Below are 15,785 nucleotides of genomic sequence, written 5' to 3'. Positions count from 1 at the left end.
GTAAATACGCAGTTTCCGTCTTCTTCCCCACAATCTCCCACAGAAAGCAGATGGAGAGGCAAAGTGGAAAGAGATCCGGAAGTCAGTGTATCAATGTGTTACTAGTGATTTTGCGTGAAAATGGGTGTTGTGGTTTGGTGAAGCTGTAGATGATTTTCTTTTCTTCTTTTCACCCATTTATATCATTATTTTCTGTTATGTATTTATAATAATTAAAATCAGGGTAAAAAAGTTTTTTTTATTTGAAATTGAACTGTGGCGGAATTCCTCTTTGGCTTGCTTTACAAATAAGTTTGGTGTGACTATCTAAGCATGAACTTGGGTAACGTAAAGGAAAGCAATGATAGTGAGAAATGTCTTGAGATCAGTATTTCCTGAAAGGCAAAAGGGAAGGTGATGAGGGAAGTGAGCTGAAACTCCTTGAAGAAGGAAAGACAAGTATGCACCAAGTATGTTGGTAAAATTGGAAGACCGAATCCATAATGGTTGGGAGTCTCATGAACACACACATACATAATCTTCAACTGTGCAAATGCTGCCTTAAGGCAGAATTCATTATAAAATACTGATTTATTGTTCTTGTAAATGTATGTTGGAATGTAAGTATCCATAATTCCAAAAATTAGATTTCCATGTTAAAAAATGAAACCTTGCTTTCTCATATTCTAAAGGAATGAGACCTGTGACTCTTCTGTCTTAAGCTTTAAAGAATGACAAGTCTTTCCTTATATGATTCTTATTCATAGATACTTTTACATTGAAAATTTTTATATTTAATATTAACTTTCCTATTTCTAATTTATAATATGAGATATACTTAAGACTGAGTGTCAAATTTATGTTATCATATTTTGTATTTGAGGCAGGTTACTGAATATAGTTTAGAGAAGTAATGTTGCATTCTCTCATTTAATTTTCCTTGAAAATTATGCCTTGTCTATTTAATTTACAGAACTGCTTCCCAAGTTCATTTAATGAAATTTTCACCAGATGGAGAATTTTTTGCCACTGCTGGGAAGGTAATTTGTGAAAATACTATTATCAAGTTGTGTTTATGGTGTATTTTGAAATATCAAAAAAATTTAACTTGCTTCATTATTTAAGTTGCAAACATTTTCTGTTAAATATGTTAAATAGCAAAAATTGGCTAAATATTATTATGTTAAGGGGCAATATGATATAATTGAAACAGCTTAAATCAAAGGTAGATCTGGGTATAAATATGCCATTTACCAACTTTTTGGTCTTGAGCAAGTAGTTAATCACTTTGAGTCTTGGTTTTCTCATGTATAAACTAAGGATGATAATATCTACCTCATAGGTCTTGGATCATTGGGTTAGTTAAGACAGCGTATGTAAAGTGGCACAGTGTCTTGGATATAGTATACTGTCAGTAATAAACTATAACTGTTATTTATGTTATCTTCTAGCTGACAGCTGTATTAGACTGTATTTATAGTAAAAGAATTTACAACTTTCTAGAAGGACATTTGTAACTTTTCTTTGTTATTACCTATTGATTTCAGAATAGTGAATTCCCTTAAATTTTAATTATTTTAAATCATTGGTTTACAGAGCACTTTACATAAAACTAATAGTCTGAAGTTATTGTTCCCATGACTCAAATCTGCAGACTAAGAATATGAGATGTCTTAAATTCTTGGTGAGGTATTTTCTCCTAAAAATTTTTTAGGAGAAAACTAGGGCTGTTTAATCTGATTAACTTTAGTCAGCATCAGGAATGTAATTAGTAGCTTAAGAGCAGAACCTGATACATGCTAATCTCTCATTCTTGCTTTCCTTCCCAGATTAGGAGATGCAATTTTGATTGTGCTTAGAATATTTTATATAGTGGTAGTTGCTAACTGGTTATTATCATTTTCTTTGAACATTCATATGACAATCTATAAAAAATGTTGTTTTATAAAATTAGCAGTATTTTGAAGTCTACTAATGGTAATGCTTTCTTATTTAATATTTGGCTAAGTGAGAAAATGAACCCTTCATCTTTAGGTCTTTCCTGAATGACTTTATTTTCCTTATCAAATAGTAGCTACCATTTTCCTTGAACCAACCTTGGCAAAATACACACGTTCACGTACCTTAATTCTCAAAGGACAGTTAAGGAATGCTGGTTAGAAAAGTATCAGAATCAGAGATTTTCTTAATTTTTCCATGCCCAACCCCTCCTCACATCCCTACGTTCCTTTAATTGCGAAGAAAAATCTTACCTTTGGTATTTGATTTAACCTTTAATTCTGATCTGGATGTTTTTCTGTTTCTGTTTTTCCACCCTCTTAGGATGACTGTCTTTTAAAGGTATGGTATAATGTAGAAAACTGGCGGACATCCGTTACCTCTCCAGATAAAAATTCAGAAAAACAATCTGAAGGAGAAACTGACTTTTCTTTTGTATATCTGGCCCATCCTCGAGCTGTAAATGGATTTTCCTGGCGTAAAACAAGCAAATATATGCCTAGGTCAGTGGATTAGTCATTTTTCCCATGTATTAAGAGAACGTCATCTTTGTGACTTTGACCGCTTTTCTCATTTTGAGAATCCATTGCTATAGGGTTATTGCCCATGAAGATTCAAGTAGTACTAGATAGCTCCTGGACTGCAAGCCTCTGGCTATGAGTAAACTATATATGATACTTAAGAGGAGAGCCATGTGAAAGGATAATTTACCTCTAGTTCAGATATCTTAGAGTGACAAGAGTGGTGCATCTTTTTCTTTCAATTCTTTCATCTTTAGTCATTCTCTAAATTTCTATTTGCATCAACTTTTTCACATTTCACTCTCTTTATCCTGTCCCTTTCTATGTGTATCCACTGGTTTTTTTTTTTTTTGTAACTAAAAAAAACAAGCTTTATTGAGAGTGTATACCATGAGACTTCAGATATTTCTTTAATTGCCTGTAGCATCTTTCAGGAAAAGTACATGGGCCAATAGATTATGATGTCCTAAACTAGGTATTAATTTAACCTACACATGCATGCACAAATAAACCTGTTAGTACTTCATTTGTTTCCTATAGTCTTTGTCAGACTTGATATTCCATTGACTTTTTGCATGTACTTAGTAAGTTACAGAGGTATTGTATTACTTGATTGTAGGTAGAAATCCCTTTTTGTTCCACATGGCCATCTTCAGTTTGGCCACACTATGGATCGATACAGTTTTTCCCTTATCTTTTTGTCATCTGAGAATGTCTTAAGCTGATCCATTATAGCGTACTTAGATCATCTGTTAACTTTAGTTTTGCTCTTCTGAGCCAGCAGAGTAAGCCTAGGTTTTTTTAAAAAAATTATTTCATATTAAACATTCTTTTTAGAGCAGTTTAAAGTTTATAGCAATGTTGAGGGGAGGCATAGAGATTTTTCATACAACCCTTTTCCCCACATATGCACAACCACCTGCTTTATCAACATCCTCCACCAGAGTGGTACATTTGTTACAGTTGATGCTTACATCAACACATAATTATCACCTAAAGTCCATAATTTACATTGTGATTCACTCTTGGTGGTGTACATTCTGTGGATTTGAACACAAATCCTCATATAATGTATATATAACAGCATACATACATCATTGTTATACCTAGATCTTCTGAATAATTTTGTAGTGTGATAGTTACCGTTCTTCTTACCTCTCTCCTCCAGTCTAACAAAGCATTGAACTAGGACCCTCTAGGTACACGGATGGTTCTTCTGTTAGAAGTACGTTTCACAGTTTTTGAACTAAAGGAAAGTGGTGTGGACAATCTGTATTGTTAGCAGAAGCGCCCTCAGTCCACCATCACTTTGAGAACTATTACTTTAGTACTTCTGAGACCATTGCCCACACGTATAAATATGTGTCTAGAATAGAATGAGCTATGACATGTGTGTGCTCAGTTGTGTCTGACTCTTTGCGACTCCATGGACTGTAGCCCTCTAGGCTCTTCTATCTATAGGATTTTCCAGGCAAGAATACTGGAGTGAGTTGCCATTTCTTTCTCCAGGACATCTTCCCAACCCTGGGATTGAACCCGTGTCTCCTTTCACTTCTCACTTTCATGCATTGGAGAAGGAACTGGCAACCTACTCCAGTGTTCTTGCCTGGAGAATCCCAAGGATGGGGGAGCCTGGTGGGCTGCCATCCATGGGGTCACACAGAGTCGGACATGACTGAAGCGACTTAGCAGCAGCAGCAGCTCCTGCACTGCAAGTGTATTCTTTACCACTGAGCCACTGGGGAAGCCCCGAGCTATGACATGCATAAAGGAAAAATAGCTGTCTCCACAAACTGTTAACCTTTTAGAACTATCAGAAGTTTACATTATTCTGAAGGTTGAGTTCTGATGATATCCCAGGTATTTTCACATGCAGCTAATTAGAGCACCAGAATACTAAAAAAGAGAATTGTGAAATATTGTATATTTCTAGAGAGGACAGTCACATCTGCTTCTGATACAGTTCACTCACTTTTGGCAAAAGTGATCATGGTGGAAGATACCATCAGAGGCAGATACCTTAAACTGGGGCATTAAGAATACTTGATGACAGCAAAAAAACATATTAATTTTTCCCCCTACTTATTTTATCTCTTTTATCAACTAAATTCTACAGCATAAAAAACTGGTATAGAACGAGACTTTTCTGTTAGTTGTGGTGTCTTGGCAAGGTTTCCAGAATTTCACTTTCGGATCTATTAAAAAACCAACTAATCTCCTTTAGTTGTTTTAGTTTTCATGTTTGTTTCACCAGCTGCCTGCAGATTTATAGCAGGAATGCTGACCCTTTCTCATGAGGGTGAAAGAGATCCCGTCAAAGAGCATTGTCCTTCCTGATACGGCATCTTAAAATTAAGATGTTCAACCAAATGATGAAGCTTCACACAAAGTGTCGAGAGGAAGAATGGGGACGTGCTTGTAATGAGCATATACAGGCACTTCCCTGTTAATTAAAAATGATGAATGTAGGACAGATTGGGAGGTTTGGTTATTTCCCCCACAAAACCTTCAGAGGTTGGTTTTACATAACTAGTTTTAGAACCATCTTAGCCTGTTGTTGCCTCAAGATAGGATAACTGTTGCAGACACTTACCCATCATACTGTTGCCCTATATAAGGTCATTCATCTATATATATCAATTTTGGGTTGAGGGGGAGGGCTGTACCTGAATATGATGTGCTTATTGAAGAGAGAATAAGATACCTTGATGAAGAAATGAGAAAGGGAGATATGGCCTGAGCAATGCCTCAGATACATCAGGATATTTCTTCTGTGCTGAGCTTATATTACCAGCCAGCTGTTCACACTATTTGTAAAGGTTTGGTGTTCTGAAGAACATTATCTGCGGTCGAAACCGTGTCCATGCTTCTGAGTTGTGCACCTTTCTAGCTTGCTTTGTTGGTCTTGTCTAAGTTCATATGCCTCTCCTGATTGCTGTCTGTTCAACTCTTTAGTCTCCTATCTTCTGCTCTTTCTTTGTAAGCCTCCCATTCTGCCATTTACTGATGGGGCACTATGAACCTTGCACTTTCCATATTGCCTTTTTGTATTTTCTTCTGTTTCTGTTACATTTGATATTATTGCCACTGCCTGTGTGTATGTAAATGTACTAAAGAGAAACAGGGAACGAGAGCAGGGAAAGGTCAGAGGGAGACAGAGAAAAAAGGGGAAGAAAATTGAAGGAAAAAGAGGACGGAGAGGCATAAGGATGGGAAAAGGAAGGAGAAACAGAGGGTTTGGAAAGGTAAGGAGAGGCCCTAGGAGGAGGGTACCAATGAGAGGTAGGAGAGGTGGAAAGGGAGGCTAAGAAGCAGAGAATTGTAGAAGGAGGTAGAGGCAGGGAAGCCCAGAGAGTGGATGGAAAGGGAAAAGAAGTAGGGGAGTAGTCATAGAAGGAGAGGGGCAGGGAGGGAGGTATAAGGGCAGGGGAGGAATCTGGAGAGAGCTACCAAGATAGAATGTGCTGTTCTCCCTGGTCTTGCCCTTTGCTTTTTTTTTTAATCAGGTATGTTTTAAAAAGTGACTACTATAGAATATTTTAATTTTTTTTCTTTAACTTACCAAGTTACTTGATAGAAACCTTCTACTGGTTTTTCTTTTTTAATCAGTTAGATATGTTTGAATAAGTGTCTATTACAGGATATTGCAACTTTAGAAAAACGTTTGCTAACAAGATTGTCAGTCAATAGAAAGGTAGTCTTTAATAATAGAATTCCAGCTTTTGAGCTCTTGATGCATATGGGATTTATTAACATATGTAATTGTTTTGTTATTATTTTGTGGGGTGGCAAGACAGTAAATGCACTGAAAGTCAAAAATGAATAAGGAAGGAGATGGCTAATACTTAATTGAATTTTTCTGTTTTTGCACTTGACTGCTTTTGGTATATGTTAGGCAAAGACACAGTAAGTGTGCTAGTTACTATAGCTTGTTAGTGACAAGTATGCATATACCTTTACAGGAAGTAAAAATGAAGCATTGTGAAATAATTTAAATAAATATCCACTGAATATATCAGAAAATCTGAATAGAAGATGTCAGGTTTTTTCCTTGTTATTAACTGAGGGAGTATGATATGATCTCAGTTTTTGTTCTTTAGATATAAGAATCTTGAATTACTGAAACAGGAACTAGTGAGTTATAGGCAGAAAATAAATGGATTAGCAAGCGTTTGCAGTGATGAAATCAAATACCCAACTCAGTTTTAATGGTTGTGACTATGTTGCATAAATGTATATTGACTTTTTTCATTGATACCTTAGTTGTGTACATTTAAATAATTATGGAAACATTGTGGAATATGATACTGTGGGAAATTTATGTTTTTGCTTCTAAAATCCTTTTATTCCTTAGGGCTTCTGTATGTAATGTACTGTTGACTTGCTGCAAAGATAACATATGTCGTCTTTGGGTAGAGACATTTTTACCAAATGATTGTTTGCTCTATGGAAGTGACTGCAACCATTGGACTGAACCAATTAATTTAACAAATAACATCAAGAGAAACGTTTCCAGTAAAGAACGAGTTCAAAATGCTTCAGATGTGAGTGTTTTTGTTAGATGTTTTTCCTATATGTTTTAATATCTTTTGTACAAGGCCTTTTTGTAACATTCATCTTAATATTCAAAATCATGGATAGTTATGAAAAAATATATGTCTTAGGAAATCAATTCTCAGAAAATTTTTAGGATTTTTTTTTGTCTAGCATGAAACTGCCTATAATTACAAAGTTAACCTTAGGTTAACTGATGATATCAAAAGGATGATCATATATAACTTAGCTGAAATAACATAAAGTCAATTAAGATCTGAGAATGCAAAAATTTGACTGTAAAAATAATTTATTATTTTTCTTTCTTTAGGGCTTAGGGTGTTTGTCCTGTCATTACAGGAATGATTAGTTTATCAGATTGTGTTCTACATTTGTTATCGTTCAAACCTCCAAGAACTTGAATTACTATAGTATGGCAAAACTAAAGTCAGTTTTTGATGTTGGGGCTGATTAAACATAGACTAGTAACATGGATTCTTGAAAATAAGAAAGTGACCTAAAAATGATTTATCTTTGAATGTTTTATATGATTATGGAAATACTGTTTCTCAAATTTAGATTGTATTGCTAGTGGCATAGAATATAATTACATGTGTATTGTATAGAGACTCAACCACTGAGACTCAACCAGTGGTTATATATAATAATAGTTGAAAGAAGTGCTTGACTAGGAATCACTTTTAGGTGATGTTGTGTTCTGTATAAAGTATTGGATCATATGAAAGATGAGAATAGCAATATTTGCTTTGTCTACCTCATGGATCAAGTGAGGTGATTGCAGTGAAAGTGCTTTGTAAACTATGAAATACCATCCTAATGAATGGTGGTAATATTATTCAGTGCTTTGTGGTCATAGGAAGTAACCTGTGGATACAAAGAGAACCGTATAAATAGGGATATCATTTTCCACAGATGCATGGTAAACTTTTTTTAAATTAAGAAAATATTAAATCAAAATTTAACATATTGTGTGATGGTTTGAAGAAAAGTCGGGCAGTTAAAAGTTCCAAGCTTATTTCATGTTTCATGTTTGTTGTACAAAAATACTGTAAGGTACTTGTACATATAGGCTTATCTGAAATAGGAGCATCTGACAATCATTATATAACTTACATGCTTATAACAAAATAGCCATTAGTTTCACTTTGTTTTGCATTGTTTCACATTGTTTTTATTCTTATAGGTAAATCTGAAATTTTTTCGTAGAGGTCGGAGATCGCTTGCACTTGTAGCACATACTGGATACCTGCCACACCAGCAAGACCCTCATCACGTTCACAGGAACACTCCACTGCATGCCAATGCACTTTGCCACTTTCATATAGCAGCCAGCATCAACCCAGCCACAGGTAATAAAGCGCTGTTCAGAAAATGTTTTCCAGATCAAGTCGATTGATTTTTATGACCAGTAAGTTATACTGTACGTATTGAGTAAGTAAAAAATTGTAGGTGATTTTCTTAGCTAACTTTTCATTATAGCCAGCTCACTGATGATAGAAAAAGTTTTTGTTTACTTGTTTGCTTCTTAAGGCTGTGATTTGGTCTGTAATTTTAGATTGTGATAAGTCATTGAGATGTTCTGTATTACTTTATTCAGAAGTTGAGATTTGAACTAATACTTAACAAAGAAATTAACACCTCAGAATTATAATTACTGTATAGTTGTTCATATGAAACTGGCATGTTTTGTACTTAATCTTTGGAGCCATTTCAGAAATAGAGCAGAAAGTAGAATTATAACTGAAGAATTAAGAAACCTTGTTTTGTGGTCAAATATGTACTTTGAGATAGATTGAAAGATCTAGAATACTTGGATTTATCTGTGAATTTGAAGACTGAAGTGTTTATCATTATAGTAAATATTTTATGTTAGTTTAAAAACCAGGTGGTCATAGTTGGGCATTTAAGGTAGAACCTTAAAATATTGCTGGGAAAAAGTTAAAAATAATATTTGCACATAATAAACACCATCTATATAGGAAATACAAAGTTAACCTCCCTTCACATCTATTCCACCACCCTAGTCTTCCTCCTCAGAAGGTAACCACTCTAATGAATTTTTGTGTATTTTGAGATATTCTTTTGTTTGTTTATTTTGCTGCACCAGGTCTTCATTGCAGCATGAAAACACTTAGTTTTGGCATGCAGGATCTAGTTCCCTGACCAGGGATTGAATCCAGGCCCTCTGTATTGAAAGGGCAGAGTCTTAGCCACTGGACCACCAGGGAAGTCCTGAGATATTCTTAAACATAAATTAAGCACAACCTATTTACATATAACATACTGGATTTGCAGTATTGCGTTCTTCAAGAAACATAGAATGAATATGGTCCATTAGTTACTTGAATCAAAGTGAGAAGTTCATAGAATGAATAAGTCCATTAATTACTTGAATCAAAGTGAGAAGTGCTTTGATAAGTTAAAAGTGCAGAGATACCTGTGGTAGGAATAAAGTGTATTTGCCTATTTTTTTTTCAGTTTTATTTGGTTAATAACAGTCCCAGCACTAAAAGAATCCATGAGCAAAGAAAATGTAAATGGGAGAATATTGAATGATTTTTATTGAAAATTATATTATTACCTTATCAAAAAAGATATATTGTCAGTGCTTATAGTATCCAGAGGAAGCTCTGAGGTCAGTGGAATAATTTTGAAAGTCTTTGTGAGTAAAAGACAGTATTTTGAGACTAAAGAAAGCTTGAATTCTCACTTTAATAGAAAAGGCTGAGGTGTTATGGAAAAAGAAACTCTAAGTTACAATGTAACATCTTCTTGACTACCTTACAATAAGGAAAACTCTTAAAACCTTTCTTCAAATTGTAGGTCCCCAAGAAAAGTTCATACATTTAGGGAAAATCAAATAAAAATAATAACTTTAGGAGCGATATTAGATTCTGTGGAGACTTTCCTTAAATTAGGTCTGTTAGAATGACCTTTCTGTAAGGCCCAGTGCAGATTTGGCTTCACTTATTTGTTCATCAATAGAATAGATACAGGAGAGAAGTTCATAATAGTATGTTCTCTTAGTTCTAGCACTTATACCCTCTCCATGATTATTTCTCATAAGAAATGATTTTACCAGATTTTTTGAGTGAGGTCAGAAGGCAAAGGAAATGTGATTACTTTTCAATCAGAATGCTTCTGCTAAGTCAGCTTAAGCCCCTCCTTTTTTGTGTACTTAACTGCTAGGCCTGTGATCTACTTCAGGATTACTTAATTTCTTCTGGGTTGATTTTATAAAGTTGAAAATCAGAAAATCCTACCCATGAAGTTTCTTGGGGACAGTTTAAATCTCTGACACTATTGTGCATCCACCTAGCAACAGTGCAATTGGTAGTTCAGCCCCTCAAGGCTTTTATTGTGTGTTCAGTGCCATATAGGAACTGGAGATACAATAATGATCACAACATTATTGATCATTGCTCATATGAAGCATATAACCAGGTAGGAGATAGATAAATACTAATTGAACAATTATACTAATGAATATATAAACAGAGCTCTTGAATTAGATAATATCCATCAACTCTTAGAACCACTTCCAGTAGAAGGGAAAAGATAGTGGGGAAAAGATTCATTTATCCTTTCCTTTATCCCCTATAATACTGTTTCTCTTGGTGTCCAGCAATAGACCGTGTTTGAACAAATAATTCAAATTATTTATATTTCCTATTTTTTAAAACCAGCAGATTTGTTCTGGAGAAAATTATTAACCTTCCCTGAATCTATTCCAGGCTGTACTGTTCAGCAGACACCAGCATGATTTAGATTTGGACTTTAATAATAATAGACAAATCTTTCTTTACCTCTATTACGTAAGGATTGTCATTTTTTACTTTGAATTTGTACTTCAATATACTTCACTTAGCAATGATTTCAAAAGTAATACCAAGGGACCAGATATTGTTTTGTTTTTTAGCTGAGTTGACTTGTCTTGAATGATTTTCTTGAATATAAGAAGGGAACCTCAGTTTCATACTATCTGATTTCAATCTTGATGCTAATAAATAACCAGTATCTATTGTAGTATCTTATCTTAGGATTAGATAGGTAGGTCATGAAAAATGTTAATATGTCAGTCTCTTAAGTAAAAGAAAGTTGTTGCTGTTGAGGTAAACATATCACTGGTTCCTTTGACAACTTGATCATGACATTTTTAATGGTAGATCAAGTTAAAATATGTTTCTAGTGAGTTTCTGTATAAATTATGAACACTATTCTGTTTACACGTCTACAAATTATAGATAGGTTTCTTAATGAGAACATTTTATAATTGTAGAAAAATACATATATATGTATACATAAGTAAGTTATGGTATGTGACTTAGAATGTGTACTTTTCTGTCCTTTACAATAAGTATATTAAATACACCATTTAATTCTGTTTTTTCATTAGTAATAATTGTGGGAACCATTATATTGTGAGTCTTACAGATTAAATAAAATGTGTTTTATATGCTAGCATGATAGAAATTATAATTTTGATTTTTTTTTTCTTGTTCTTTGTAGACATTCCACTTCTTCCTTCTATTACCTCTCTGAGTCTAAGTGAAAATGAAGAGAAGAGTGGACCTTTTGTGGTACACTGGCTAAACAATAAAGAGTTGCATTTTTCTTTGTCCATGGAAGTCTTTTTACAACAACTTAGAAAAAGTTTTGAGCAACCATCTTCTGAGACCAGTGTAGAAGATTCTAATCAGGCAGATGTAAAATCTGATGAAGGTAAAGCTTTACGAAGGATAAAAACTATGACGTTTTGTTTAAGATAGCGAAGATTTTTATATTAGGGTAGCATCAGCTACTATTAGGAATAACCTTCAGATTTCATCGGCATAATACACATTTGGACTAGCTCATATAATAATCCAGTATAGACGGTTTTGTTCCAAGTGTCTTACTTCCTGATGGTAATGTAGGGATTTAGAGTTCTCCATACTTATGCTTCTGTGGGCCACTAGGGTCTTGCTGCTCAGAGGACTATCTGCAGACTGGTAGCATTGGCACTATTAGGAATGCACAATCTCATGCTCCACCTGGAGCTGCTAAACAAGAATCTGCAATTTAGTGAAATTCCCAAATGAGTTGTATGTATATTTAAGTTTGAGAAGCAGTACACTTAGGGCTTAAGCTCTACATTCAGTTTCTATTCATTCAGCCTCAGTCAAGTAGAGAGAAATCAAGTGTTTTTTAAATTACAAGTTTACATGTTCCCCTTAAAAAAAATTTAACAGTACCATCATGTATAAAGTTTCCATACTGTTAAATTTGATGAGCATTCTTCCAGATTTTGTTTTTTTCTATGCTCATGCAAGTATATGTAAAGGTAGTTTCTTTTTAATTGTATTATGGGATTTCATTTTTAAATGAACATCATGTTCTGTAGCTTGCTTAAATTCAGTGTTTGACACTTTTCTTGCTCATTATTTTTAACAGGTCCTGAATCAGGAGACTCAAGAGAAAACTTAAGCGTTTTCTTTGTTGATAGACATTTAAATTGATTTCAGTTGTTTCTCAGTATATACTGATAATGGTAAAATCACACGTCTCTTTATCTTTGTGTGAAGTTTTCTCTAAGGTGGATCCCTAGATGGGGAATTAGCATATTGCGTGAGCATTTTAAAATTTCAGTAACTTTTGCCAAATTGCTCCCCCCCCAGTACTGTTTTCCAAGTTTATGCTCCCTTTAAGTAAGTAAGTGTTAGTCGCTCAGTTGTGTCTGACTCTTTGTGCCCCCTTTACCTATTTTCCAGTCAGTATTAGTCCTTCTACTGATAATCCAGTGACTCAGCCCTTTGGGTCTTCTGATTACTGAGTTAACTCCAGTGGCCTTATATTCCTGGAGCAAAATTATTTTTAAAGGGAACCCCATTTCCTATTTATATGAAAACATGTGTTTCATTTTGAATGCATTTGTAAAGATAGATTAAGAATGCATTTCTTAATTTATAGTAGTAGCTTGATTGTATTTATATGGTTCATGAACTCTTTTGCTTATAGAGATCGATGACAGCGTTGATGATCTGAAAATAAATCATGAAAAGAAGGAATTGGGTGGTGATAAACTGGTACCAAATTCAAGTTTTGTATCATTACCATCATCTGCCATTGATCATCAGATTGAAGTACTTCTGTCTGAATGGAGTAAAAATGCAGACATGCTATTCAGTATTCATCCCATGGATGGTTCTTTGCTGGTTTGGCATGTGGATTGGCTGGACGAATACCAGCCTGGTATGTTTCGTCAAGTACAGGTATTATTTTTATGATCTCTGGAGAGCAGCTTTTTGTTAAATGTGGGTACTGTTTTGTAAAACCTCTTTATATAGTTTCATGTCTTCTAATGCTCACGTTCTTAATTCCAGGTGTCCTTTGTTTCCAGAATTCCTGTAGCTTTCCCCACAGGTGATGCAAACTCTCTCTGTAAAAGCATAGTGATGTATGCCTGTACCAAGAATGTTGACTTGGCTATTCAGCAAGGGAAACAAAAACCTTCCAGCCTGACACGTTCCACGTCAATGCTTATCTCTTCTGGTCACAGTAAATCAACTAATAGTTTAAAATTAAGTATTTTTACCCCTAATGTTATGATGATTTCAAAGCACGCTGATGGCTCCCTGAATCAATGGCTTGTCAGTTTTGCCGAAGAATCTGCTTTTTCTACAGTTCTCAGTATTTCCCACAAATCCAGATACTGTGGTCATCGCTTTCATCTTAATGATTTAGCTTGTCACTCAGTATTACCGTTATTGCTGACAACGTCACACCATAATGCATTAAGGACACCAGATATTGATAACCAAAAGCAACCTGATGACACTGTGAATATTGAAGAATGTCCTTTGGCACAACAGAATGAAAGCACTATTGACATGGCCTTTCAGGATCCCAATGCAGTTTACAGTGAGCTTATTCTTTGGAGAGTTGATCCAGTTGGGCCATTGTCTTTCTCTGGAGGTGTTTCTGAGCTTGCCCGGATTAATTCTCTTCACGTTTCTGCATTTTCCAATGTGGCATGGCTGCCCACTCTTATTCCCAGTTATTGTCTAGGTAAGCATTCTGATTTTTACTTAAGAACTTCAGATTTTCTGACATTATTGCTTAAAAGTTAAATTTTAAATATTTTTAAAATACATCTAGGTGCATATTGCAACTCTCCTAGTGCGTGCTTTGTAGCAAGTGATGGGCAATATCTGAGATTATATGAAGCAGTTATTGATGCCAAGAAGCTATTATATGAGCTTTCCAATCCTGAAATTTCTGTAAGTAAATGACTTTTGAAACTAACAATAAAATATGATGTTTAAATAGTTAATTTATACTTACTGAGCAATTTCTAGGATTGTCATATAAAATTTATAATGTATTTTTAGTAATTTTTTGAACATTTACATTATAGTCTTAGTGATAGTCTTATAGTGATCCCAATCCCTTAAAAAGAAACCATGTCTTTGATTCATTCCAAAAGTAGAATCTAATGTCCAACAATATGTAGTACTTCCTTTTGTTGTTCAGCCGCAAGTCATGTCTGACTCCTTTGTAACCTCATGGGCTGTGGCCTACCAGGCTCCTCAGTGTGTGGGATTTCTAGGCAGGAATACTGGAGTGGGTTGCCATTTCCCTCTCCAGGGAATCTTCCCAACCCAGGGATCGAACCCATGTCTCTTGCATTGGCAGGCAGATTCTTTATCACTGAGACACCAGGGAAGTCTCATAGTATTTCCTGGCTCAGAGATACATGGGGACTTCTGGCAGTATATTGCTGAATCATGTTGGTTCATCTGTAGGTTATTTATGAACAGGGGAAGCTGAAATAATGAGTGGCATTTTAATCTTAATCAAGAGAAAAAAGCTTTCAGTTTGGTTATCAGTGGTCTGCCCCTATCTTTTTTTTTGTTTTCCCCTAAGTTATTTTACAGAAGACAAAGTTTTTTTTTTAAAGCATACAGTGTTATAGTAGCAACATATTTCTTGAGGGTCTTCTCTTTTTCAGAAATTGTTTTTAAGTGCTGGAAATTTAGATGTGAATAAAACAGACAAAAATCTCAGCTTACATTCAGTGAAAGAATATAGAAAAAAGGTCAAAATATATTAATAAATACTTTGGAGAGAAAGTGTTGCAGAAGTAGTAGGGAGTGCCAAGTAAAGTGCTGGTCAGGGAAAGCCTCACAGAAGTGGTACAGTTTGAGCAAAGACCTGAAGGAGATGAAGGAGCTACCTGTGTGGGTATTTAGTGAGAAAAGTATTTCAGCAAAGCAAGTGTAAAGATCCTCAGACCAGAGCATGTTTGGTAGGTAAGGCTCATCAAGGAGCCTGTTGTGGCTGGTGTAGGATAAATGAGGTGGAAAGTAATAAAAAATAAAGTTAAAAAGTTAGCCTGGCCTTTGCAGTAAAAGACCTCATAGGCCATTGTAGTTACTTTGAATTTTACTCTGAATGACATAGAAACTGGTGTAAAGAATGACAGTGATATGATCTGACTTAGGCTTTAAAATATCACTCTGTTTGCTATATAGATTAGACATGGGAAGCAGAAGTGTTATCAGAGAGACCAATTCAGGAAGCTATTACAGTAGTTTAAGAAAGAGTGAAAGGGGGTTAGAATGGTAGCAAGTGGTGTGGTGATAAAGAGGATAAGAATTGGTCAAATCTGAATGTGTTTTGAACATTGACTATAAGGATTGGACTGGGTATGGGGTTTGTGTGAGAAAAAGAGGATAACTCCCAAGGTTTGCC

General features: G+C 34.9%; 1 protein-coding gene across 5 annotated transcripts in view; it reads left to right on the top strand.

The window, feature by feature from the left end:
- The window catches only part of DMXL1 (Dmx like 1), a 132,029-nt gene that overhangs the window by 29,843 nt on the left and 86,401 nt on the right, over window positions 1-15,785 (top strand). For 3 of the 5 annotated variants that reach the window (XM_068980120.1, XM_068980119.1, XM_068980118.1), the window contains exons 6-13: window positions 953-1,019; window positions 2,302-2,480; window positions 6,853-7,042; window positions 8,236-8,401; window positions 11,562-11,774; window positions 13,050-13,303; window positions 13,415-14,099; window positions 14,190-14,311. In XM_068980120.1, the coding sequence (XP_068836221.1) occupies window positions 953-1,019; window positions 2,302-2,480; window positions 6,853-7,042; window positions 8,236-8,401; window positions 11,562-11,774; window positions 13,050-13,303; window positions 13,415-14,099; window positions 14,190-14,311 (1,876 nt within the window). The remainder of the gene's footprint in view (window positions 1-952; window positions 1,020-2,301; window positions 2,481-6,852; window positions 7,043-8,235; window positions 8,402-11,561; window positions 11,775-13,049; window positions 13,304-13,414; window positions 14,100-14,189; window positions 14,312-15,785) is intronic. The other 2 variants (XM_068980122.1, XM_068980121.1) reach the window with 2 other exon arrangements.

Source organism: Capricornis sumatraensis, chromosome 9, assembly GCF_032405125.1.
Source record: "Capricornis sumatraensis isolate serow.1 chromosome 9, serow.2, whole genome shotgun sequence".
Classification (NCBI taxonomy): Eukaryota; Metazoa; Chordata; class Mammalia; order Artiodactyla; family Bovidae; genus Capricornis; species Capricornis sumatraensis.
Note: the sequence above shows the minus strand (reverse complement) of the source record. Positions and strands in the feature narration are given on the sequence as shown.